The 27,991-nt window shown below is 32.6% G+C and overlaps 1 protein-coding gene across 1 annotated transcript in view; it reads right to left on the reverse strand.

The window, feature by feature from the left end:
• LOC129234237 (cleavage stimulation factor subunit 3-like) overlaps nt 1–27,991 on the reverse strand; it is a 121,673-nt gene that overhangs the window by 86,439 nt on the left and 7,243 nt on the right. Inside the window, exon 3 of the mRNA XM_054868177.1 lies at nt 24,560–24,655. Within this exon, the coding sequence (XP_054724152.1) occupies nt 24,560–24,655 (96 nt within the window). The remainder of the gene's footprint in view (nt 1–24,559; nt 24,656–27,991) is intronic.

A 27,991-nucleotide genomic window follows, 5' to 3' on the forward strand; every position in this document is an offset into this window, starting at 1 on the left:
CTAAAATGTAAAATAATAAATCCATATCCATTATTTATCGTCAAAGGACCACAGTACCATACATTCGCCAGACACTTGCCAAGTTTATGAAACTGAGTAAAATGTTTGCTTAATCTATATTCATAAGATGTGATTTTTAATTCCAAACAGAAGATGCTATTAAGGAAATTTTTTGCATGTTCCTGGCAAGAAATAAATCTATCTTCGACAGTAACTGGGCGTAGGGGGCAGACTCTAATAACTTTATTTAATTACCAGATCAGTGTACATAGCAAAAATATCCGGTCTTGCCTGGATCGGTAATAATTATAAGAAACAATCGCTACTTTTAATCGTTTTCTGCCTTAACTGAAATAACTCAAAACAAACTGCTCTGACGTGATTAAAAATAGAGCTTCTTCCTTACCCATAAAAGTATAATGGCAATAAGCATGAAGAACAAAATAGTATTCTTTTAGAATCGAAAAAATGACATTTAAGCACATTTAAATTTGAGGAATTTCCAAAATATGAAATTGAACTTCACTTGTTTAAAAAGATTTATTTATTCATTTTTATTTATTTATTTATTTTTTTTTGAACACAGTCTAAAATCTTCTCTATATTGCAACTGAAGTACAAACTGATTTAAAAAATGTAGCTGCCCGTAATCCCTTACTGGGATTTAAAATGTTATCAAATTTGTGGTAATCGTTTTGGGATATCTTGGAAAAGGCTCCCCTTCCTACTTTGTAAAACTGTGTAACTAACTTTCATCAAAGAGATAGTGTCGCCAAATACCGAGATACTTCTAGTGACTATAAAACAATGCTACCCAAAATGTTTCCAAAATAAGTAGTAAAATTTGGCAATTGTTTGAAATTGTGCGCAAAGGCAATTTAATGGAAGTTTTTGTTCTGTTTATGGATTTGCTTAATTTAGTTGGCGGATTGTTTTATATGTTAACAAATGATTTTGAAAAAGAAATATTAAAGAAATGGTGATATTTTGGTTACATTGGGAAAATCAAAAAACAGTATTGCGTAGTCTTTAGCTTCAAAAACAGTGAGAGTAGAACAGTCAGACGAAAAGCAAAAATATTCCACAATACAACAATTCTAAGTATCTACTCGGAGTTGAGATGATACACTAAATACTGAATTGGGTTGATGAGATCCTTCAAACATGGAACTAAAAAGCTTATAACTCGTTTTTTATTCTACTTAGAAATTTCGAACAGATGCCACCTTCAGCAGAAAAATCAGAGCTTTCATTGGACATATGTTACTGTATGTGCAAGTATTTTTTCAGCCCCATATTAAGGAATTCATGTGAAAATTGCGTTTTATCACCTCCATGGGGGGTTTTGCCCCCCCCCCTTACGAGGGGATGAAAACTACCCTATGAGTTATTCTGATGCAGAAGCTATATCATTGCTAAGTTTCACCAAAATTCATTCAGCAGTTTTGAATGAAAGAGTAACAAACATCTATCCACACAGACAAACTTTCCCATATATAATAACTAGCCTTTACCTGTGGCTTCGCACACGTTGACCTAGAATATTTTAATTAATTCAGGTTAATGGTCCACACAGGCAGATGTCAAATCGTTACCAAAAAATGGTTTGTCCCCAGTTTCGCCGACATTTCAAATTTTCTCCCCCCTTTAATATATCAAAAAGGATGATTAAAAGTAAAAAACGGAGGGGGGGGGGGAGATAAATGAAATGTCGGGGAGGCTGGGGAAACCTTCAAAAAATCACACACACTATAAATCAGGAAAACATTTAGGACTAGTAAAGCAAGAAGAGGTAATTCTTAAAAATTCTAATTCGAGTGAAGCTAACAATTCTTAAATAAAGTCAAACATTTCCTTTATAATCCCGATCCCCGTGAAATGGTGTCCAGCAATACGCTGGCTATCTAAATTACTGCATATGCTCCTTGCCGGAGAAAGGAGCTCAGATGACACACGTCCCACCTGAATAAATAAGGAGAAATACGCCTAAAATTGAAAAGGTAATGGTCTCAAAATAGGGTCAACAATCACAACAAATCATGATTCTAATCACTTTCCTTAGAGTGAGAGCATCAAACCTTTAAACTCCCCATCAGAAGGAAATCAACTGTTTCTAAATAACGTCAACGGTCCTGTTTACAATATCAAAAAGTTCAGAGTAAAAATACCATTAAAATCAAAGTAAGCACAACAGTATTTTTTATATATATAGATAAAAATTTCCCATTTAAATGAGGACAATAGTACAAAAAAATTATTTCAGAAATAAAAACATTCCCTTAAATCTCTATAAAAATGGTGATATCAGCGTTTTCAAATAACATCAACCTCCCTCTGAAAATCTGTGTCATGATTAATTCGAAACTCTTCATCAGCAAAGGTCCAATAGCATAAAGAACAAAGCAGAAAAAAAAAAAAAAAAAAAAAAAACAGAACAATGCTCTCCAATTCCGCCATTAAAATTAATTTTTCCACAAAATCCTAATTAGCATTGTCAATTCACAAAAACAAAACAAAGGGAAAAAAAGAATGAAAAATAAATTAAACGTTCCATAAAAATATAAAATAATTCGTCAATGCACTAACGAAGTCGCCTGGGGACATTGGAGATAAAAAATGGATTTAGCAGATGAGTTTACTAGAGGTTTTAATATTATTTAAGTGTGTTGTTTTACTACTTTGGCAGATTAATTTTAACTTCAATAACTTATAATATATAATTATCTTTTCACCAAAACTAATTTGGCAGAATTTTTACATTTTAATGTAACTTATTAATAGCTGTAGTGCCAAGATTTTTGAACCACTTGTCACGACAATGTTATCATAACTCTGCCCATCAAATAAATTTTGAAAATGTCATTTTGTTTCATTTCATTTTCTATTTTTGAAATCAACAGAAGCGTTAAAATGTAAAATAATAAATCCAAATCCACTGTTTATCGCCAAAGGACCACATTACCGTACATTCACCCTAGATATGCCCATTTAGGGGATTTCGCGATAATTGGGAATCCGGCGCAGTTGTCTCATTTTTGACATAAATAATTTTGGTAACCCTGCTGATTAATAGTAACTCTATGAGAATAGATGTTTCCGGTCTCTTTGTTTAGACTTGCAAAGAAAAATACCTTTTGTGCAGGCTCTGGAGCCAAAAAATGACGACAATCGAAATCTTCCCCAAGTTTATGAAACTGTAAAATGTTTGCTTAATCTAATTCATAAAATATGACTTTTAATTCCGAACAGAAGATGCTATAAAGAAAATGTTTTGCATGTATTTGGCCATTCCAGGGCGACAAATCAATCTTTCTTCGACGGTAACTGGGGGTAGGGGGGGCAGACTCGATTTAATAACTTTCTTTATTTAGTTACCAGATTATTGTATCTATGTTGTAAGTCGTAGCTTTTTCAACTTAAAAATCTTAAGAACTCAAAATAAACAGTAATATTTTCTTCTGTTGCTATATACAAAAAATTAGGAAACTGAACTTACTTAAGAGAGGTAAAATTTAACTGGAGCTCCGACAATAAATCTAAAGACCAAAATAAGCTTTGTTTTAAAAAATACCTTTTTTCTGGATAAAAGGCACCCTATGTTCGATTCTGCACCCCTGACAATGTTTATAAATAATGTCATGATGATGGGTTGAGTAGTTAAGGCGCGAAAGAATTACAAACAAGCAAAACATATAAACAAACTAAGTCGCTTTCCCATATATTAGTAAGGATAGTAAGTGATACAAATCATGAGAGGACACATGAGCTAGCTATTTTGGCCACAAATAATATCAATGTTGACGCAAATAATTTTACAATACTGCAGTCATTGAAATGTCATTAAAATCGATAGACACCGTTATTGATCTAAAGGAAGTGGTTAACTTTTATGTTGATATCACTGGATTTACTTGGACCTGTACATAACCTGTAAAGTTGGTTCACCAATCATTTTGCTTCAAAATTTAAATGCACCAAAGCCATGCAATGGCATGCTATTTATTATATAAAAAAATCATAAAAATGTACTGGAAGCAGCAATTTTTTGCATGCACCAAATTTTGAGTGAACCAATTTCCAATTTTACCGGAATTTGATTACACAGACAAAACATTTCGTTTTCGCATGTGATTTATGATAACCAGTGTATACGAGAATGTACCAAGTAATATTGATTCAAACTCTAATTTTTTTTTCTTCTTTTCAAGCACAAAACAATGGATAATTTAAAAATTAAAAACCCCACCTCTTCACTTTGATATTAATTTATAAATGCTGTTACATCCTTCTCTACCTTTTAGGAACAGTCTTCATTTCTTATTTCACAGTCCATGTTTTTTATCACTTTTTGATGTGGTCCTGAATGTTTATAGTTCAAAGCTGGTGAAAAGTAAATTTCAAACTGTTTTCTTAATTATCTATATTCTAGTATTTTGATTCCGGGTCATATTGTCATTCCCAGGGGTGATAATGAACTCAAGTAAAATATTCTGATGACTGTGTGAAATTTTCGGAAACTACATAGTCCAGTCACATTAATGTGACCACCACGTACTTTCCACGTCAGAATTAAATAACCAATCACAGAAGGCAGGTGGCAGCACAGTGCAGTTGAGCATATATAAAGGGTGTGTGAGGGCTTCAGAAAACATTTCAATCGTTGGCGTAATGCAGAAACGAAGCGATTTATCCGACGTCCAAAAGGGCATGATCATTGGCTTTCGGGCCAAGGGCATTTCCAAAACGGCCGAGTTTGTGAACTGTTCGCGTGCCGCCGTGGTAAAAGTGTACCGTGCATTGCAAAATGGGATTGTCCAAAATCAGCGACGTAACAAATGTGGTGCACCATGGGCCGTAGATGACAGAGGCGAACGACGGTTGTGGAGATGTGTTCGGGCAGATAGACAGGCTACCGTTGAGCAACTGACCACCAAAATGAACCAAGGGGCTACCAAAAGTGTTTTCCAAACTACTTTTCAGCGAACATTGCTGCATCTGGGCCTCCGAAGCAGACGCCTGGTTCATGCACCTATAATGACTGCTGTTCATCAACGACGAAGGTTAGAATTTGCACGTCAGTACAGCAGCTGGACGTCCACTGAGTGGCGACAGGTAGCGTTTTCAGATGAATCGCACTTTATGCTCCATCGGACAGATGGACGTTGGCGTATAAGGCGTGAAACCTCTGAAAGGAACCACCCTGCAACCATTGCCGGAACGGTCCAAGCTGGAGGCGGGAGCATTAAGGTCTGGGGAATGTTTTCCTGGCATTCTCTGGGTTCACTGATCATTGTGAAAGGCACGATGGATCAATACAAATACGCATCTGTCCTAGCGGACCATGTCCACCCCTACATGCGCATTGTTTTTCCTCAGGATGATGGCATCTTTCAGCAGGACAATGCGAGGTGCGATACAGCTGCCAGTGTACGTGCGTGGTTCGAAGAGCACCTGGATGAGTTTACCCTCCTCCCCTGGCCAGCAAACTCACCTGACTTAAACCCAATCGAGCATCTGTAGGACCATCTCGATCGAGTTGTTCGCGCCATGGATCCTCAACAGCGTAATCTAGCGCAGTTAGCCACGGCATTAAAGTCGGCATGGCTCAACATCCCAGAGAACACCTTCAGGGACCTAAGCGACTCTCTAAGTGCACGTCTCGCAGCAGTCGGCTCTGCGAAAGGTGGTTATTCTGGCTTTTGACAGATGCTCACATTAATGTGACTGGACTGTGTATAAGAAAGCTCTGTGTGTTTCTCCATTATGTACTAGATGGAAGAAACTATTGCTCTATGTTTGTTAATAGCACTTACCTTTTAATGAACATGAGTTATTATCTGTGTTTTGCAACTCTCATTCAAAACCGAAAATCAGCAGAAAATTGGCAGTTTTGCTTGTTTACCCAATAAAATAGAAAAGCTTTAATCATACATTAATATTACAACAATCTGAACAACTACCACCCAAACTCAAAAATTAGTAATCGCCTACACTACACTGACGGAGTACTTATAACAGGTCCAGAAAATGAACACCAGTGTCTTAAAATTCCAGTGGGGAAATAGCTTCCAACTAAGCATGTGAACTGGTTGCTATTAAGGAAAAATGCTGGAGATTTTTCCATCTTAAAGCATCCACAGTGGCAGTGGCATAGCTACCCCCCCCCCCCCCAACCTTTCTCCACACCCTACTACTCTTCACACATATATGTGCTCTTTTAATGAAAATGCTATGGGAGTGCAATCATGCATGTGTAAATGAAATAAGTAGTAAGTGGTTTAAATCAATCGCCTCCTCCTTGAACATTTTCTGGATTGGTCTTTGACCAGCAACAACTGAAGACTGCAATATTTTTCAGAAAAATGAAAAAAAAAAAAAAAAAAAAAAAATTGAATTTTGAATTCAAATTTTCTTAAATTCAAATTTTGTTTTTCATAATCACGAGTGTGTGTGTGTATGTAGGCATGTGTGTTTGTGTAGTTAGGCATGAGTGTACGGGTAGTTGTGTGTATGTGTCTGTGTGGGGGGGGGGATCTTTGGGTGGGTGTATGTATGTGTGTTTGTGTGTCTTTATGTACGCATGTGTGTGTATGTTTTTTTGTGTGCATAAATGTTTGTATATATATGTGTGTGTGTAGGATATGGACGCACCTCAAGACGGCTTTCGCTAGAGGAGCAGCATCGTGAGGAGCTGGTCAACAGTGATGCTGCTGAGGGTGCTGGCGGGAAAATAAAATCATAGGAACTCCAAAAAAAGTCAAATAAAAGCAATAAGCAATCGTGATTGCTCAAAAAAAGGGGGGGGGGGGCACATAATGTAGTGCTTTTCAAATTAATTTAGTAGTCATTAGAGCAATAAAGAAAAAAATAACTTTTACTTTAAATTTTGAAACAGAAACATTCATAATCTAAAAGCTGTTTAGATGCTCCCCCCCCCCTTACTATATTCTAGTACTTCATTACTTTACAGAGAGAGTTTAGAGACGGGTGCCAAGCATGTTAAAGCTTTTGTTACATTAGCCTAAAGAACAGGTTTAAGCCCAGTTCAAAACTTCTATAGTAAAAAAAAGTAGAAAAAACTTAATTCAGTGATAGCAATCCTTAGCACAGAGTAGCTAATAGATGTTTTTAAATTTGAAATAAAAATTAAGAATTGTACTTACCATTTAAGAGAGCACAACTTTGATTTTTGAAACTACAAATTTTCTTCAACGCAATAAATGCATTATTGGGTGAACAAGTACACAATAAGACTAAGTATTCAGGGGTCTGTCCAGGATTTTTCACAGGGTCCGTTTTTTGTGAAAAATCAAATAATTTTGTGAAAAATGAATTAATTTTGTGAAAAATGAATTAATTTTGTGAAAAATCAAAAAATTTCGCAAAAAAAAAAAAAAAAAAATTTTTTTTTGTTAAAACGAAATTTTAGAATTTAGAGATGGCATAAACTGCATCAATTAAACTTTAAGTTGAGTGTTTTCCTCTTCTATGACGAGAAAATCATTCTGGATTTTTTTTCTGATATTTGGCGGGGGGGAGGGGGCATCGTTCTTTCAAGTATCAATATTTATCTACCATTCTGAATTATGTTAAATTATACTAGATATATTTCTGTACAGTATTTAAAATAATTGTAACAAAAATATAAATAAATAAAACAAAATTCAGAATAGGGTTCAGCACTCAACTTTTTGACCCAAGACATTCTTAAAAAGCACAGAATTTCGTTTAAAACTTATAAATTCCGTGATTTTAACAAAAATAAAAAGATATTTCAATTGTTTACCTCTTAACAAAGCGTAATAATCATCAAAAATTCGAAAAATCGGATTCCCATAGCGGATCGCAATTCTCAAAGTGAAGGCATCAAAAGTATAAAAACGGCTTGTAAAAGAAATATTTTTGATAAAATTATTTTAAAATTGCATTTTAGAGTCCTATGATAACATATCATTAATATCTGTGAACACAGTTGACCCAAAAAAAAAAAAATAAATAAATAAAAATAAAATAATAATAATAAAATAAAATAAACCATCTATTCAGCATTTTAATTTTTGACTCATAACAGAAAATGGAATTTTGCTTTAAAAACTTGAAATGAGAGTTCTAACAGAAATAAAGAGACTTTTCATTTATTTGAATCCTAATATCGGATGTTAAAAGATTGCATTTTTCAAAATGTAGATCTAAAGAAAAAAAAACGGTAATTAAAAGAGTTTATTTAAAGTTAATCATTCTTGTTAGCATCGAAAAATCAAAACCCATATAATTTTCTCCCAAAATAACAATTAAACATCGCACCGCACCGTAAAAACGCAAATATTGACAAGCCGACAAAATGATGAGAATATTTTCTAATCAAGTCATTATAAAGGTTCAACGCCAGACGCTAAGTGGTGAAAGTTTTGAAGTTGGTAACCCTATCTGAAGCGATCATATTTTTTCCTCACCCTTAGTATCCCTTTGCAGTTCTAAGTTCATTTCGCAGATATATCGCAAGAGTGCCGATTTTTTTTTTTTTTTTTTCAAATTTAGCCGATTTTGTATAAGCTGATCCCTCTAATTTGACTTTAATTATCGGTTTATACACAGAAATATGCGTTATTTTGCTTTCAGATTTGCTCTTTCAATAAACAATTTGTGACAGATCCGATCTTGTTTATCAGAATTTTGTGAAGGATCCGTTTTGTTTGATCGGGATTTTGTGAAAGGTCCGTTTTGTTTGATCGGGATTTTGTGAAAGGTCCGTCTTGTTTGATCGGGATTTTGTGAAAGGTCCGTTTTGTTTGATCGGGATTTTGTGAAAGGTCCGTTTTGGTTGATCGGATTTTTGTGAAGGGTCCGTTAACGGACCCAAATATTCTCTGGCCAGACCCCTGGTATTGTTAAACTTAATAGTAATAAATACATTTCAGCTAAGATTCATAAGAAGATGAAGCTGAATATCAACATGCTTGCTTCCTCTCTTCGATCATATATTACTTTGCTCTTTTTATTTGAGCAACACAACGAAAATGCATTGCTTCAACTTTGTACGTTCAAATAGTATCTTTGCATTTTGTGAAAAATGAGACCGCAACGAAAATTCCGATAAATAATAACTTACCTTTTATTTGATTGTCACAAAAATTATCATGCAGTGAGAAGCAAAGGGATGAAAGTAACAAAATGCTTTGAGCAAAACAAGATGCTAAGTTCATATTATGTGTTTTCTTGTGTCTTAAAGTTCATCAAAATCACACTTGTAGGGGTTGCAGGGCTCCCAACACATTTTAGCCGTAGAAAATGGTAAAAGAGGACCACTTTCAATCAAAAAGGGGACTAAAGCGAACCAGTTACGATTAAAAAGAGGACCTTGGGAGGACCATTCCCAGTTAAACCCAAAGAACCAACAAGCAAATAAGCAGCCTGCTGCTAAATCCATGAAAATAATTCATTAATTAACCATAACAATGATTTTTAATGCTACAATTTCTTTATCACCTTCTGCACAACTGAACTTTTTATCCATTGAATGATATTATTCACAAACACTGGGATGGGCAGGGGGTGGGTGACAAGCAAGCATGTAACTAACGATCTTGCAGAGTAATTTTAACAGTAAAATAAATTTTCTATTAATGAACAGGTGAAAAACTAAATAATCAGTTAAGTGACCTTTGAGTCAGTGCATAACTAGTTAAGACCTTCTAGATACAGTTTTCACAATAAACATCTTAGCACACAGTCATTTACAAAAATTTTCCGTAACAAGTTTAAACAGAATTCATTTTGATATAAGGTACTGCAAGACAAGAAGATATAGTTTAGAGGCTATGAAGGACTCCCCCCTCCCCTCCCCCAGGAGCTCTTGTTTTTAGCACATGTTTCCAACCCTAATATGGTAGTTTATATACATATGAGAGTTTATGACCAAACACCAACCCACGAGGTAATTTCTGGCTACGCTACTGCCTAAGCTCAAAAATATTAGATTTTCTATCATTTATTAGTATGCTAAGTATCCAAATCATTTCTTCATATGTATGTATTAGTTGTTCTGCCACTAAGGCAGGGGCAAAGGCGCACCCTCCCCCCATAAAAATTTCAATTTCACAGTCTGCCCCATGACCCCCTAGGCGTGCAACCCTGACGAAGGTATTGTAACCGTCTTCAAGTATGTATAAAAATTACTAAGAAAGAAAATATTTTATTGAAGTTGCCACATCCAAAATTATGCAAATGCTGCTTAAGTGACAAATACACTGAACGTAAATTTGAGCCTGTTTTACTGATTAATTCAATGCAATTAATTAATGTGCAAGTTCAGATTCATAGAGCTATATTTTCAAATTGAAAATACTCATTTTGAGTATTTTCAATTACAAATAAGGATAAAAAGAAAAACAAAAGTAATTTAGTTTTTAGTTTTTAAAAAGTAAAATTTAATAACATAATCTGAGGTAGCACATGTCAAAATAGCTTCCAGTTTCTAAAAATATTAAAATAATTCCAAGATGCAAAAGGATTGAAATCTCAAACACGAGAATCAAATTTTCAAAGTACGTTCACTGTTGGCATGTTTTCCAAAAATTAATCTATTTATAATTTACTAAAATTAAACATAAAATATGCTAAGTCTAAGATAGCATATGTGAAAATATCATTCGATTGCCCAAAATTTTCATAGATTTAGAAGATGCAAAAAGATTGAAATCTCAAACACAAGAAGCAATTTTTTGCGAAATACGAGTACAGTCGACTCCCGCTACAACGCGAACCGATTTACGCGAAATGGTTATAACGCAAGTTTTTTCAGGAGCAACGAATTTTAGAGCTAAAGCAAATTTTTCGCTCTCAACACAAAATTATTTGGAAAGGAAACGTGATGCTAAGTTTCGTCTTTGTTATTGACTACTAAACACTGACTTCCTGAGTACTTCCATCCTTTCAGCATCACTGATTGCGAAGTTCCCACACATCACACTATGAGTATAGCTTTATTATTGTATCACCACTCCTCATTTTTCCTTTATTTATTTAGCACGACAGTTATAGGTATGAGTGAATCTTTCATACGTATAATTAAAAGTCAAGAGAAGGAAACCAGTATAACTCAAGACCTTAAGTTTTAATATTAAGCTCGCATGGTGTTACAGCAAAATGTAAACAATATGAAATTGAAATCTTCTCTTCTATTGTAGATTCTAGAGATCCTAAAAGAGGGGTGTTACCATATATGTAAATGTTATAAAAGTAAATGCGAAGCTACTGTATCTAAAAATATATTAGAATGACGATCAGATTGCGCAGCATGAATCATCATCTTCAATTTTTAAGTTATATATGTATTTTATTGTATCTACTGTATTGTACTCTTACGATGCAGTCCTTTATTATTACTACATACTGTATGTACCTACCCATACTGTTTTATTATTATGTCTCTCCCATTGACCATTGATTTGGTGCATCGTAACAGTATTTTACGTTGAATGATGCAGCTTTTTTAAAAATATGGTAAAAACTCAGCTTTTTATGTAAGAAACAGTAATATATAGTTACAAATTAGTGTAAAACAGTTTAAAAGGTGCTTAAAAATGCCTAAAATGATTGGGTATGTTAATAAAAAATCATATACACAACACTTTCCCACAACGCGAAATTTCGACTTATGCGAGGAGTCTTGGAATGCATCCCTCGTGTAAGACAGGATCCGACTGTAAGTGCAATGCTGCCACAGTTCCAAAAATAAGAAAGTGTATTATCTATTAAACTTAAACATAAAATAAGCTAATCTAAGGTGGCGTACATCAAAATAACTTTTGATTGCCAAAAATAGCAAAATATTTACAAGATGCAAAGAGATTGAAATTTCAAACTGGATAAACAATTTTCTTTGAAGTCCGAGTAAGTTTCATGTTGCCGTGGTTCCGAAAAAAAAAAGTAATTTATTACCTATTGAAATTAAGACATAAAATAAGCTAATCTAAGATAATGTATGTTCCAATAACTTCTGATTGTCAAAAATATCAAAATATTAACAAGATGCAGAAAGATAGAACTCGCAAACACCGGAAGCAATTTTTCGTGATTCTGCATATTGAACACAAGTTCAGAAAATTGCACTGACGAAATGTTCTTGAAAAATATTTAAGCACAATTTAATGATTTTCTACAGATTTCAAGCACTAAAAAAAACTTTCAAATATTTTTCAAGGACTTGAAAATAATTTTTTTTTTCAAATACTTTTCAAGGACGTACTAAGACGTCATAACCCCTCCCCCAAACCTCTCCATTTTGCTAGATTTTCATGCTGCAGCGTTTGAAGGAGGAGTAATGACGTCAATCTGAAGGAATATAATACGGGAAAGTCAGGTTGAATAGAAACAAGGCGCCGCAGCCAAGTGTTTGGGCGTGACAAACATCAGCACACACTATCTTTTAACGTAATGAAAGCTTTAAAAATCTGATTTTTAAGTAAAAACAAAATAAAAGCGGACTAAATGGAACAAAATGTTAAAAAGCGGTCGAAAGCGGACTTCACCCTATAAAATGGACTTAGGAGGGAAAAGCGGACCATTTGGGTGCCCTGGGTTAGCATTAATATCAATTTGCCAAAGATCATATTGGTGTTTCTCTCATATCATTTGCATGAGATACCTCCTTTTTAAGAATTGAACAAAAGACTTTACTTGAAAAGTAAAAAGAAAATAAAATGTAAAAGGCACAAACTTGCAAGACACTGCATACATGTGTTTTGGGGTTACAAGGCACCCCTTTTTCAATGCAAAAAAGTGAGCCTACGGATGTAAAGACTTCTAACAAAAGTCCACATCCATATTGCTTGTTTCCTTTGCATTGAAAAAGGGGCTCCTTGCAACCCAAAAACAACAGGTATGCAGTTTCTTGCAAATGTGTGCTTTTTATACTGTTACTTCCTTTTACACAGTAAAGGAAATATTGTATTCGCCAAAAATATATCCCTAAAATTTAGGCCTAATTTTCTGTTTTACTCATTTGTGAAGGAATGTTGAGTGGGTTTTTCGACCCAACCACACATGCATTCATCGCCTCAGACCAACAGTAAGATATCTTAGTGTTATTTCTGAGATTAGATATCTTACAGTACACCGAGGTGACGATATATGCCTAAGAATGTACGGACGCCCGAAATATCTATTTCGACGATCCCGAGTTTTCTCGTGCAGTCTGTATGTACCTTGCATAGCTCAAAAACAGTATGTCATCATCAAAAGTTGAAATTTGGTAAGTAGACTCCGAGTGGGGTCTAGTTGTGCACCCCCCCCCCCCTTTTGGTTCCATTTTGATGTTCCAAAAAAGGTCTTTTTCACCTTTTTGGGTGATAATTAGTGTTAATTTCAAAACGAACTCGAGTGATGTTATAATTGGGCTAACAATAGGCGATATATCGCCAAGTTGGAGACAAATTTGGCAAAAAAAAAAAAAAATTTAGCCATTTTTTTAAAAATTTCGCATTCGTTGGAAATATTTAGATAGTTATCCATTGAATCACATTAAAATTGTCAATATTGAGAAATGTAATTTCTGTAAACTAATTAATATTAAAACGTTTTTAGCTTTCTTAATATGAGTGATACGCCCGAATCAGATGAGGTTATGCTGTTTTTCTGAAATTGTTGATTCAAAATCATTATTTGGTATAAAAGGTAGTCATGTGGTGCACACATCAGCTCGTTTTATTTTCTTTTAATACCTTCAATTCGTTACCTACACCCCTTTGCTTCTAGGTGCCTTGTATTATATTTGAAATGACTGTAGCATGGTATTACAGTGATCTCTCGCTTATACGCGACCTCTGTTATACGCATTTTTCACTTATGCACGTTTTTCTCACGGGCCCGGCCAGCGATATAGGAAAACGATGTTAACTCTTGTTCATTTATGCGCGAAACCTAAAATGCACTTTTCACTTATGCACGATAAATTTTTTCAATTTTAGTTAAATCGCCTAATTCACTCTTTGCTTATCGGAGGATTTGTACCCTTCTTGTTCTTTCTCTTAAAATACATTCACACGACGTTATTCCATTGTTCGGATTCTTCAAAAAAACGTGTTTTTTTTTTGCATAAGTGTGCAATAGGGGTGGAATTAGTCTTGTGATTGACTTCGAGAGGGGAGAACAGGTTACATACAAAAAGGTTGACCTCGCCTATCGAAAATCTTTTGCATCCTCGTAGACTATAGCACTGATCACGCGACATTTTTTTTAGGTTTTGGGGAATTCGCTTACGTACTGTACAGTGCATAAAAATTAACAAAACGTACAACTTCAAATTTGGCTTTTTTATTAAATCACAATGTATAAAAGGAAGTTACGTGCAAATTTATTCATTAGTATTACTAGTATACTATTAGTATTACTATAACTGATGTTAACTTATTGCATTTAAGCTAATTTTTGGGTTTTTCACTTATACGCGATTTTCACTTATGCGCGAAAATTTCGTTGTCCCGTTTGGTCGCGTATAAGTGTGAGATCACTGTATTACGCTATAGACCCAGAACACCTTGTACAAACTTGGTGGGGAGGTAAATAACCCGACAACAAGCAAGAATCATGTAGGCAGGATCAACATACGACCGCAAATGTAATGCTGACCTGGTACATGTATACAAAGCCACTAACTGATGGATGAAAAACAGGTCACAAATTTACAACAGAAAGACCACTGTACACAACATCTGAGATTTAAAGAAAGGTTCAAAGTCGATGTCTAAAGGTACGGCTTATAGCTCCAATGAACACACAATGATAGATGATGAATGCTAGTCAGAATGACTAGCAATTATTGCAACACAAGTCGTTGTCATTGAGACTCATGCATTGAAGATGCAGGCCTGCAACTTTCAATTGCTTTAAACCCCACTTAAAAATTAAAATGTTGAAATAAATTGCCTTCGTGTAATAATTTACAGTCGTTTGTAAACTGTTTCACACTTCTCAGTGGCTGGTTTAATGTGCATGTTAGCATTATTTTAACAACTATATGATTCTAGCTTGTTATCACTGCGTTCTCTACTTTCCTTCTAAGTTTTTACACTAAGTTGTGGGTCACCCTGCACTCGTTACCAGTAAAGAATTTTATTTTAAATTTTGCATTGGATAGTGATTTAACCGAACATCCAATATCCTGCACCCTTTCTGCCGAACCGTATATTCCAAATTTGATACCAACAGACAATGCTGTACTTGGGGAGGAAGAAAAGCGAGGTGATGTCCATTGAAATATTTGATCTTTGATGTAAAAATAATGCAAATTGGTTTCAACCACCCTTTTCTTTTGATGAGTTCTTTAAAACACTAAGAACCAAATACTTTTTTTTCTACTACAGTACTGCACCTAGATATATGTAATAAGGGCGGATATTGGGTATAAAAATGCTTTCGGCATTGATGTTATGTTTATTTATTGCATAACGCTATTTCAAAACAAATTCATTGAGAAAATGAACCATAAAAAAAGTGAAGCAAGAAATAACAATAGCTTTTGTCGGATGTCTTTTCATCCATAAGCTCATTCCTGCTTGCATTGAAAAAGGCATTCCCTGTAACGCCAAAACACATGTCTGCAGTAATCTGCAATTATGCTTTTTGATGTTATTTCTTACTTTACTTTTCAGCACAAAGGAATTTTTTTGTCTCATAAAAAAAGTGTTTATCCACACAAACATTTTAAAAAATGCTCAATATGGGTTCAACACACTCAAAATCTACAAAAACATTGCCGCACACATCCAAACACAAAAAAAAAAAAAAAAAAAAAAAAACAATCCAAATTCGGAAGTTTTCATGAATTCACTTTCTTCTGTGCATGTAGAAGATATTAAAAAGAAAGAAGTATTTCGTATCCCACACAGCATGTACAGCCGTCAAAATTCGCAATTTTTCACGAATCAAGCTTTCTTTTATATAATTTGAATGCATAACAGAAAGCCATAACAAAGATAAATACAACTTTTTCATGCATTTTTTTTCCTGGTGGCACAAAAACATGTGCTAGCGGTAACAAATTACTATATGACGGAATTGCAAACTCATAGATGGGCCTTTTGTAGCCTTTGTATCATCTTAGAACCTGCAATGTCTGATGTCATTTTAACCAAAGTGTTGATAAGTTAATATAGTTGAACGTTTAAATTATTAACCACAGCAGCGGTAACAAAATATACAGAATGGGACCCCAATCAATTTCGGGACACCAAAATTTAAATGATTTGAAATACAATCTTTCAAAAAATATATATATTATTTTTTTGAGCAATCACGATTGCTTATTGCTTTCATTTGACTGTTTTTGGCGTGCTATCATTTTATTTTCCCACCGCCACCCTCCGCACCATTAGTGTCGACCGACTCCTCACGATGCTGCTCCTATAGCGAAAACCGTCTCCAGGTTGCATCCATGTCCTACACACACACGGATACATACACAACTACAAACACACAGGCGCACACACAAATACATCCACACACATACACAACTACCCACACACTCATACCTACACACAGACACAAACACATATGCCTACACACATACATTCCCCACCACACACAAACACTCATACACACAACTACCCACACACTCATACCTGCACACACACACATTCCCCCCCACACACACATAAACACACATGCCTACATACAAACACATTCGTGATTGCGAAAACCATAATTTGAATTCAAGAGGTCAAAATTCAAATTATTATTTTCCTTTATATTTTTTAAAATTTTTTATATAATTTCAATTGTTTAAAAGTGACAACAATTATTTCTTACTGTTCAACCACAGATTTTATGGAATTTTCAAACATCCTGATAAGACAAATCTATCTGAGTGAGGGGGGAAAAGTAAAAATTTGATGCCGGTATTCTGCTCATTTGAATAAGACTCTTGCTTATGCAAAAGCTGGCATCGCTAAAAAATAATAGATTCGTCCATTTCCGGCTATAAAACGGATGTTTGTCTTTCCATACAATCCGTGGTCAGACAGTACTTGTTGAAAACTTGGTACTGAAAACCTATTTTTAGATTTTTTCGAAGCCAAGTCTCATGCGTAATGTTAGCGTTTTGCTGTAAATCGGGCAGCACTCCCTCAGCATCCTCCATCGCTTTACAATACTTCCACTTATTGCATCAGAAATATATAAAATGAAGCTATTGAGTAACCAAGTCATTTTTCAGCACAGAAAGAATGTTTTGTTTAAAACCAGCCTACACAAAAGCATAGGAAGGAAGTTAGAGAAACTCTTCTTATAGAAGTTGAAACCATGATTAATTCTTGACCTTTAACCCATGTTCATTCCGAGCTGAAAAGAACCATAGCTCCTTACACCTACCCATTCTTTAATAGGAAAACAAACTATGTGGCTTTTGTTATAAAAGTTAGTGATTTAACTTTTTTACCAGAAACAAAGGAAACTTTACTCAAAGGTTTACGCTTGCGCAAAATTACGTAGGCATACTTCTGGAAATATTGGTTAAACGATTACCTTCTCAATGAAGATGAGCATATAACACAAACCAAATCAAATATCAAAATAAAAAGCACATCAAAAAATATACATTTTATCGAAAAAAAATGTTTGTTGATCTTCCTTTTGGGTAAAAATAAAGCAACTTTGTTTTTGGTTTTCCCTCGATGCCAAAAATTACAGAAAAGAAAAAATAAATACTTTAGGAAATAAATAATTGAATGTTATCTTAAATAATTTACATAAAAAACTAAATCATCTGCACAGCTCTTTCCTTCTGTTAAAAAATAAACCACCCCAAACATCCTTTTACTCCTTTTGCCAAAAATAACATAAATTAAAACTTTACAGTGAAAAGCAAATACTCACAGCAATAATTATTTCGCAGTAAAAACCAGGACTGCGGAGTTAGAGTCGTAGAGAGACAAAGGCCCTAAAATACAAAGAGTCAGATTCTGGGGCTAATGTTATTTGGGAAAGGACAGACTGACAGGCACACATTTTCCCTTTTCTCAAAACCCACTTTCTCGATATTTATTGAATTAATTTTACTTACTCCTTTTGGCTTTTTTTTTTGTTAGAGATATTTTAAAGATGCATTAAGACTTCTTTCATGCTTTTTTCTTCTTTATTTAACTTTTATGGGAAAGAAGGATAAAAAGGAACAAAAATGAATACAAATGCGTATTAAAATTACCAAGGTGAGTTTGAATTGAAATACAGAATAAATCTCAAATCTGGAATACCTGAACTGTTTATGTCTAGAAAGAATAGACATCAGAGCATATGCAGCTCATATGGGTGGACAAGGGGGGGGGGGGGGAGGGGGCAACTGTCCTCTCACTTCCAAAAGTAAAAGGGCCTTGCCGCCTTCGCTTCTCAGAGTTAAAAATTAATGATTGATTTAAAAATGATTTTTATAGGGCAGATTGATTTACTTTACAAAAGAAAAAACTAAAAATTCCAAATAAATGAAGTTCCTTATCTTCTTTCATAAGAATGGAACCAAAGTTGGGCAAATTTTAATTGCATTGATAATTAAAGATTAACAATTGGTAACTGTAACCACAACTAAGAATTGATCAATTGTAATTGTGGAAAATTACCACTAACAATTAATTGCTAATTGTAGTTTACCACAGTTAACAATTAATTGTTAATTGTAGTTTTCTACAATTAACTGATAATTGTAGTTTTCTACAATTAACAATTGTCTTGCGAATTTTAATTAAAACTAACTCTAAAAAAAATTACTGGTTTTGTATGATATACTCTACAGGCGGCAGGTTCATCTGGGACGTGGATGCTGGGCGGGTACCATATCACTATGCAATTATTTAAATACACATGTTAGCAACAAATTAAATATCAGTGCACAACAGTAACTTTATTACAAGCAATAAATTATTTGCTGCAGCATATGACTTTTCTCAAAAAATCTTATGGCTCCAGCAAAATTTCCTCAAAAGAGGTATATTTCTATTAAAAATTCAAAAACATTTTTTTCTGTACTAGTATAAGTCCAAAGAACATCTGAGAGAAATTACAGAAATGCATCTTAATTAAACGATTTTTAAAAAAAATGAAAACAGCGGTCTTTGAGATCTTACGTCCCCTGTTATGTCCTTCTTTCTCACCTCCCTTTTTACGGATTAAACTATAAAACAATAATTTGCAAACTTAAAACACTTAATTGAAATACAAACATTTAAGTGGGGAAAAACCTTGCCAAGACGGTTAATTCTTAGTTTTAACTGTTTTATAAAACAATTAAAAAAATTAATTGCAAATTATTTTAATTGTGAGAAGTGATTAATGTACATTAATCCAATTAAATTAATTGCAAAGAACAATTACTAGTTTAATTGCTAATTTAATTGCAATTACTTTTGCAATCAATTAACAAGGCAATTGAAAAAATGATTAATGCCCAACACTGAATGGAACTTTAAAACGGAAGCTGAAAGCCTACGGTGGCCATCAGTTGCGATTTTTGAGGCCATATTCCACATTTTTAGAAGTTATTAAGTCAATATTAAAAGAATATAAATAAATGAATAAATTTCACAAAAAGAAAAATCAGCACCTCTCCCCAACTCCTACGCTTCTGGAGCTGCACATTACTTGCTGAATTGCTAGATTTTTTCTTTAAAAATTCTCTCCCCCTCGAATATTCCCCAAGGCTCCCTCCCAATTAAGTCTGCAGACTTTCCCAAGAACCTGCAACACAAGTTTCTGCTAATGGGGTCCTTGTAACAGTCTATTTTTTATGGACTAATAAACTAGAAACAAATATGAAATGTAAAATAATAAATATCACCTTATAAGTTTGGTATAATAATAGTATAAAGTAACTCACACACGGGTAATCAAACGCAAATCATCCATTTTATATTACACAACATACCATCAACATTCAATTAAGTGTAGATTAAAGTATTTTTAAAAACTGCTAAAATGAAATGGACGTGCCACAAAGAAAGACGTGCTTTATTTTTTATATTGCTTATACACCGGTAAATTTTCTTTCGACAGACAAAAAGATAGGAAAAAAATCAAATAAATTAAGAAAAATAAGTGGATAAATACGTCATGAAAAATCTCCCACCTGTGACAAGTTACAATTTTCGCAGCAATGATGTAAGAAATTTCAGTGTACAAATGCCCATTCACACAGCCTACTCTCTATATGGCTACAGTTCTACCCCAAATGTTTTTTTTTTTTTTTGAAATGGAATTTATATTTCATTTCTTTTTGGTCTTAGGCTCATGTGATTAGGTTTTACGACAAAGCACTCAAAAAATATCTCTCCCCACCATAAGAATAAAAATGAAATCAAATGTTATACGAACACAATTCAGAACTTGCTCATAGCAACAGCACATTACACACAAACATTCACTCAATGTACTCAAATATTCAACAAGTGTTTTTGATACGCCTTTTTTTTCTTCTTCTTTTTTTAAGTCAGTATTTGCAAACAACAAGTCTCAAGAAAATATTAAACACAAAAATAAACGATCTTTATAAAGTGTTTTCTTTTTCATGTCTTTTCGGGAAAAAACACAAAATCTATTTTATGAACAACTGCATTTACACTAGAGATTCTAGACTTTTATTTTAAATACATATTATTTAACAAGCTAATAAATGCAGCAAAAAATCATTAAAATCACAAAAGAACCCTAAAGAGAAATTTTAACCCAACACAATTTCATACATTTAAACCCAATAAAAGTTCATACATTTAATCAAAGTCGAGAAGCAGTAATAAATCACTTACTTTAAAAAAAAAATTGAAAAGTACATTTATATCTTGCAATGAAAAATGATTATAAAATTGACAACTTTTGTTACAACCATAAATTACATTACCAAAAGATGCTGCCTTTTTCTCAAACTACATATTGCAGAGGGGAAAAAACAACTTGAAATTTATAAAACTCAAACATCATAACATTTGCACTTTCACACTCACTCAAATGTTAGTGTAGTGATTCAAAAATAAACATTTTTATAAATAGTAAATAAAATTCAATGTTTTAATATTTTATTTTTTTCACAATAATTTCTTAACACATATAACAGTCTTAGCAAGAACCTAAAAAATAAATAAACATTGATTTTGCCTATCTTGTTTAAATATTATTTTATCCTTTTAAAGATTAAGTTTCTTATTTTTTCCCTGATTGCTATGTATTTTTAGGTGGAGTTTTACTGTGTAGAGGTACAAGACACTTGTTAAAAAAAAAAAAGGATTAGGACAATTTTGAGGAACTTTTGGGATAATTTTAGGACAACAAATACAAAATATCAAAAAAAATAAATACCACTATTTCAAGCATACGCTTCTGACAACATGCTGCAGATTCTACCTCGTCCTCAAAAAAAAAAAAAAAAAAAAAGATAACTTTTGAAAAATTTTATTAATGAAATGTTGGAAGTTTACATGCAAATTATGAAACATAAAACAGTATTCACTCAAAAAAAAAATTTTTTTTTTTTTGGACATTGGGAAAGGGGGTGGGAGGGGACAGACATTTCCCAAATTCATACCTATCTGCTTGAAAAAAATATTTAAATTTTTAATGTAATGCATCTACATTTTTTTAAAATAGGAAAGTGGGCTTAAAAATATACGAATATTTAAAGGAAAGCACACACACAGCAGCTAGAGTTCAAAGCTACAGGTTGTTAATTTACAAAACAAAATTATTTTTTAAATTAGCAGTAAAAATATAATTTTTTAACAAAAGTGAAAGTAGAAAAAAATATTAATTTACTTCTTTTTTCCATTCAAACTAGACTAAATATTTAGATTTATGCATTACGAATATTGCAATAAATATGAATTGATTAGATTACACCTCTTTAGCTTTAGAATACTTTTGGACAGTTTACGACAGTTTTAAGAAGTTTAGGGCGGTAAAAACCACCTGTCCTGTCCTAAATCAGTTTTGGACAGTCTAAAACCTAACCCTTCTAAGCAGCAGAGAAGACGAGAAGTAAAAACAGTTGGTCATACAATCCCAACGGAAGTTCTGTGACCAAAAATGAATGATGTGTCAGAAACTCTATTTTGTTCACTTCGCCCAGGATATTTTGTTTAAAAGCTAAAGCTATGAGCAGGGAGCATGAGGAGAGGTTTCACCGAGATATCTGTACAATAAAACGTTTGTATCAGGATCATTGGTCTGAGTTAATGCTCACCAAATGCTGACAAACTATTGCAAGAGATGGTCTTTCTTTGACGTACATAAAGCAATCGAAAAAGAAGCGATAAGCAGCAATGAGCCAAAAGCAACCTTTGCTTTCCGAAAAATAAGCAGTTTAATAAAACAGGACCCATTTAATAACATTTATTGCACAGAATTTTTTTCCAACATTACCTTTACATCTATGTGTGGTTGCTGTGCATCTTTCTCCAGTGGGCTTTTATGTATCCTGAAAACAAGTGCTAATAAAAAAATCCACTCTATCATATTTGTTTTTCTCGGCCCAAAATTAGTCGAATCGACTATTTAAAACCAGGATGCAGACAAAAAGCTCTTTTTTGTTGACTAGTGTTATTAGGCTTTATACAATGATCTTTGCAATCAAATATTATATTGATTCTAAAATATTAATTTATATTTTTTCACTCATAAAAATTGGTATAGCAACATTTATGCCAAAAAAAGAAATATTGAAAAACAAAGCAGATTGCAAAAGATGCATCTACTAATTTAGCAAAATAACACTTGACGTAAAAGAAAAAAAAAGGCAAAAATACAAAGAACTCAACATGCAACAGATGAACATGAATGATTTTGGACACTTGAATTGAAAACGAATGCTTTTTAGCATTGAAAATAAAAGAAATACCCAAGTTCTTGAAAACTGAGCCGTTTAGTTTTTGCTTCCAAAAGATGGTGGTCGCTTCAGGAATACTTATTGATTACAGATTAAAAAAATAAGTTGAAAAACTTAGGTTTAATTATTAACTTTTTAAAATTATTCTTTTATTTAGATTTAGCTTGAGGAACTTGTTTGCTAGGGAAGGCAAGATTTTTATTCATTTTGTAGCAAATGATATGTGAAATAAGAATTATGTGGATGGAGAGTTCATTAATAATGCACCTATTTATAACAGGATTGGCAAGTTTTTGCCGGGGGGCGGAAAAAAACATGGAAAAAAAACGGTTTTTACCGACCGGCAAAAATATGTTTTTGCCAATATTGGCCAAAGTGGCAAAAATAGATTTTGTGTTAACAACTTACGGACAGTTTTTATCTTTTTATATAAAAGTAAAAGCATGAAAAGATTGATAAAATTTTAATTCAATTATTTTTATAGTTTAAAAAAATTTAAGGTTTAACTTACTTTTAAAGTTATGAAGCATTTTTATTTTTAAATTTTTAAACATTAACATTAAATTTCAGTTCGTAACATCTAAGACAAATAATTAACTTAAAATGAAAATGTAATTAGCTTGTTTATTGTAGCATTTTTTACAGAATACTAAATATCTATATAAAGTATACTTAATCAAGATGCAACTATAAAATAAAATAAAAGTTGGCTCATTCTGAAAAAATTGTTTTGGCAAACATTTAAAATCTTAAGTTTTGTAATCCCAACATTTGTTTTTAATTTATTTTTCACCTTATAAATTAGAAGTAACATGGGACACATAGTTAAAATATTAAAGAGCATTATTTATATTATATTGTCACTATTTCTTGATTAACAATATAATGCTACTTTATTTGCTATTAGGTTTTTGCTGTTTTTTCCATTTTTGCCATGGTTTTTTCCACTGTCCCGGCAAAAATACCTTTTCACCAGCAAAAAAACCAACTCTGATTTATAAGTTATCTGTTAAAATCCCTCTATATTTTAAAAAGTTCAATAACTTGTAAAAGTGTGGTTTATTTCTAAACTTCTTTTTAATTACTAAGTGAACTATTGTGTTGGGTTTTAATTGCTGTAAATAACTACTTAAAACATTTATTCGATTAACTAAAAGAATTATATTTACATTGAGTTAAAGAGAAATATAAAATAGCATACAAAATGAGTTAAAAGGGAGGAAAATGAGTATACACATATAACAGTTAGTTGTATTTATTAGAAAATCATTTTAAAGATTCTTATTTAAATACTTAAATTTTTAATTGGTAAAGTTCTCTCAGGGAAGTCTATTAGTGTTTTAGTAATATTTCAGTGAAGTTTGAGCTACAAATAATACATTAAAAAAGTGTGAATTGTGTCATGGAATGTAAACATTCGCTTCATTCTTTCACACATCAATAAAAAAGAGACATGACTCAAAAAATGAGACATCTTCAATTAACCCATCTAGACAAGGAATAAATGTTTTATTTTCAACAAACCAAAGTAAGAAATTGGCAGCATCTCATTTAAGAGCCAAATAAGCCCACCCTCAAAATCTAGTTCAATTCTAGTGTAAAAAATATGACTAGACACACACTTCCTACGAGTCAGGGGGAAAAAAGTTAAAATTTGCTAAAGAAATTTAAAGCAATGTATCATGAAAAAATAAGATTAAAAACCTCATGTTCGATGTATAATTTCCAATATCTGCCGGTACTTGGAAACTTAGCAACAACTTTTTCATAGTATGGCCGTGCTTCTTCTATTTTCTTGGTCTGAAATACAAAACATGATCATTATTTCATTTATTTAATTATTTTCAAATACATTATGAAATACAACACCAATGGAACTCTTTAAACAGCAGAAGTCAATTAGTTCGTAGGTTAAACCAGGAAAAGTGGCGAAACTCCATGAAAAATGACAAAATAAATGAATCGTAAATCAAAATTATTTCTACTATCTGAAAAAAAATTAAGTGTCAAAAAATAGATGGAAAATGATCCCAAGTTTGTCCATCTTCAATGCTTCTGTCATTTTTTTTTTAAATGAAATTTGATGTTTTTTAATTTGTCACATAATTTTAATAAATTTGGGTGCAAGTTTAAAAATAGAATTACCCTACGTTTTTAGGCTACTAGTATCTGATAACCAAATTCTCGATCACTATCTTCATATTTTTGTGAGTGCACCATTACATACCACATAAGACTTCCACTCTGACTTGCTAGTATGCAACATTTAGGCTCTTCAGTCCAGCAAATTTGATAAAAATGAAATTTTTATCACACGTAGACTACATTAGTAAGCAAAAAATGTTTTTTTCAGATTTTTAAAAAATTTGCTTCTCAAAATATTCAAGGTCAAATCATAATTTGCATGAACTTGAAATAATAATGTCACGTTGCTTTGCCAAGTGACATGTGAGGTAGTGAGAAGTGAAAGGATGCAAATGACAAAATTAAAATTTTGGAGATAACCAGTACAAACGGTAGATGAATCTCCTCTGTCTTGGGGCAAGAGAGTGTACTAGTAGCCCTGGTAGGTGCTGCTGTACAGCATGATTTAGAAAAAAAAAATCAATGAAAGCCTACCTAGGATCTGATCTTTAAACCCATTTTACTCGAAACTTAAAGTAGTCCACTTGCATCCCTTTGCTTCTCACTGCCTCATATCATGTGAAGACCTTTTAAAAGAGCTTTAAAATGACACCCAGTATGACATTCTAGCTCCTATAGGAGCTGAGAAAAACTATTTTTTGTAACTACCAAAGTATGCCTTTTTGCCAATTTTCGAGTAATTTGGGGGGTCTCACAAAAAACTAATGGTCAAAAAAATCTAAAAAAACAATTTTTTTATATCATTACATGTGTAGACTCAAACCTGTTAATTTCGTAGAAATCGACAATGGGTTAATTTCAGAGGCTCGTTAATTTGGCATGGAATAACCTTAATTATAACAATTTTTATGATATTTTTTACGTTACTCTTTTGTGACCACTTTTCAATTTCGTTTTCAAGGTTTATCTATACATGTATAAAGGTTATGAATGACTGTTGTCTTTGGTTTCGGTACGAGCTATTGCCTTTGGTAAGGTAAATTTCATGTCATCTTGACACACATTAGTGACATCTACCACATATTTTTGTTCTGGACTGAGATAGAATGGTTTAGATGATTCTGGATTAGTAAATTGATTTAAAGTGCCATCTTGTAATGTAGCATTAAGTAAGGAAGGAAGGCTTTCACTGTAGCCTTTGTCTATTACTAGTACAAAGTACAATAGCTTTTTTCCTCTCTGCTTTGGAAAATCTCTAAAATAACTTATCTGACTTCCTGTTTTCTAGGCATGTTGAAATTTTGAAATGTGGAAAAATATCACATTCAGCATATTGAAGTGAAACAATAAAAAAATAATTCAAACAGAAAAAGGATGAAATTGAAATATTATGTGGTATTAAATTGCAATAAAAATCATAAACAGAGATGAGAATGGTCAGGGAGCAAAAAGGAGGCAATCCAAAAAATTTTTTTCGTAAAATCATGTGGAAAGGGGATGATATCCAAAACTGCATCAAAAGAGCCCCTGGAAGCCATGATGTTAAAAAATACAACCAAAAATGGCTTTGAACCAGTTGGGTAGTAATTAATACATGACACATATTGTCCTTAAAGCATAGTGTTAATTTCTTAGATTTCAGATATAAAACAAGATTAGGAAAATGCAGATAAATGCAGTTAGAAAATTGGCTTTTTGTTTAACGACTTTCAAGTGACCACAAAAAATCGTTCTTATGTAGAAAGCGTCATTAAATAGAATGCTTTTAACACTGTAGTGGACCATCTGGGACCGTGAAAAGCTGTCGTTAATTAGAGAAAATCGTTAAATAGAGCGTCGTTAAACAGAGAGCCAACTGTAGTTGCATATGTTAAAGCATTCCCAGGGGTCTGTCCAGGATTTTTCACAGGGTCCGTTTTTTGTGAAAAATCAAATAATTTTGTGAAAAATGAATTAATTTTGTGAAAAATCAAATAATTTTGTGAAAAATGAATTAATTTTGTGAAAAATCAAATAATTTCGCAAAAAAAAAAAAAAAAAAAAAAAAAAATTGTTAAAACGAAATTTTAGAATTTAGAGATGGCACAAACTGCATCAATTAAATTTAAAGTTGAGTGTTTTATTCTTCTATGTCGAAAAAATCATTCTGGAGTGTTTATCTGATATTTGGCGGGGGGGGGGGGGGCATCGCTCTCTCAAGTATCAATATTTATCTACCATTCTACATTATGTTAAATTATACTAGAAATATTTCTGTACAGTATTTAAAATAACTGTAACAAAAAAATAAATAAAATAAAATTCAGAATAGGGTTCAACATTTAACTTTTTGACCCAAGACACTCTTAAAAAGCACAGAATTTCGTTTAAAACTTATAAATTCCGTGATTTTAACAAAAATAAAAAGATATTTTAATTGTTTACCTCTTAACAAAGCGTAATAAACATTAAAAATGCGAAAAATCGGATATGATAAACATTTCATTAATATCTGTGGACACAGTTGACGCAAAAAAAAAAAAAAAAAAAACATCTATTCAGCATTTTAATTTTTGACTCATAACAGAAAATGGAAATTTGCTTTAAAAACTTGAAATGAGAGTTCCAACAAAAATAAAGAGACTTTTCATTTATTTGCATCTATAAAGCGAAGTTAGCTTGAAAAAAGAACAAAATATGATTCTCATATCGGATGTTAAAAGATTGCATTTTTCAAAATGCAGACATCTATAGAAAAAAAAAACGGTAAGTAAAAGAGTTTATTTAAAGTTAATCATCCTTGTTAACATCGAAAAATCAAAATCCATATAATTTTCTTCCAAAATAACAATTAAACATCACACCACACTGCAAAAACGCAAATATTGACAAGCTGGTAAAATGATAAGAATATTTTCTAATCAAGTCATTATAAAGGTTTAACGCCAGACGCTGTTAAGTGGTGATAATTTTGAAGTTGGTCTGAATAGATCATATTTTGTCCCCACCCTTACTATCTATCCCTTTGCAGTTCTAAGTTCATTTCGCAGATATATATTATTATTGTTTATT

This window comes from Uloborus diversus, chromosome 1 (genome assembly GCF_026930045.1).
Source record: "Uloborus diversus isolate 005 chromosome 1, Udiv.v.3.1, whole genome shotgun sequence".
Taxonomy (NCBI): domain Eukaryota; kingdom Metazoa; phylum Arthropoda; class Arachnida; order Araneae; family Uloboridae; genus Uloborus; species Uloborus diversus.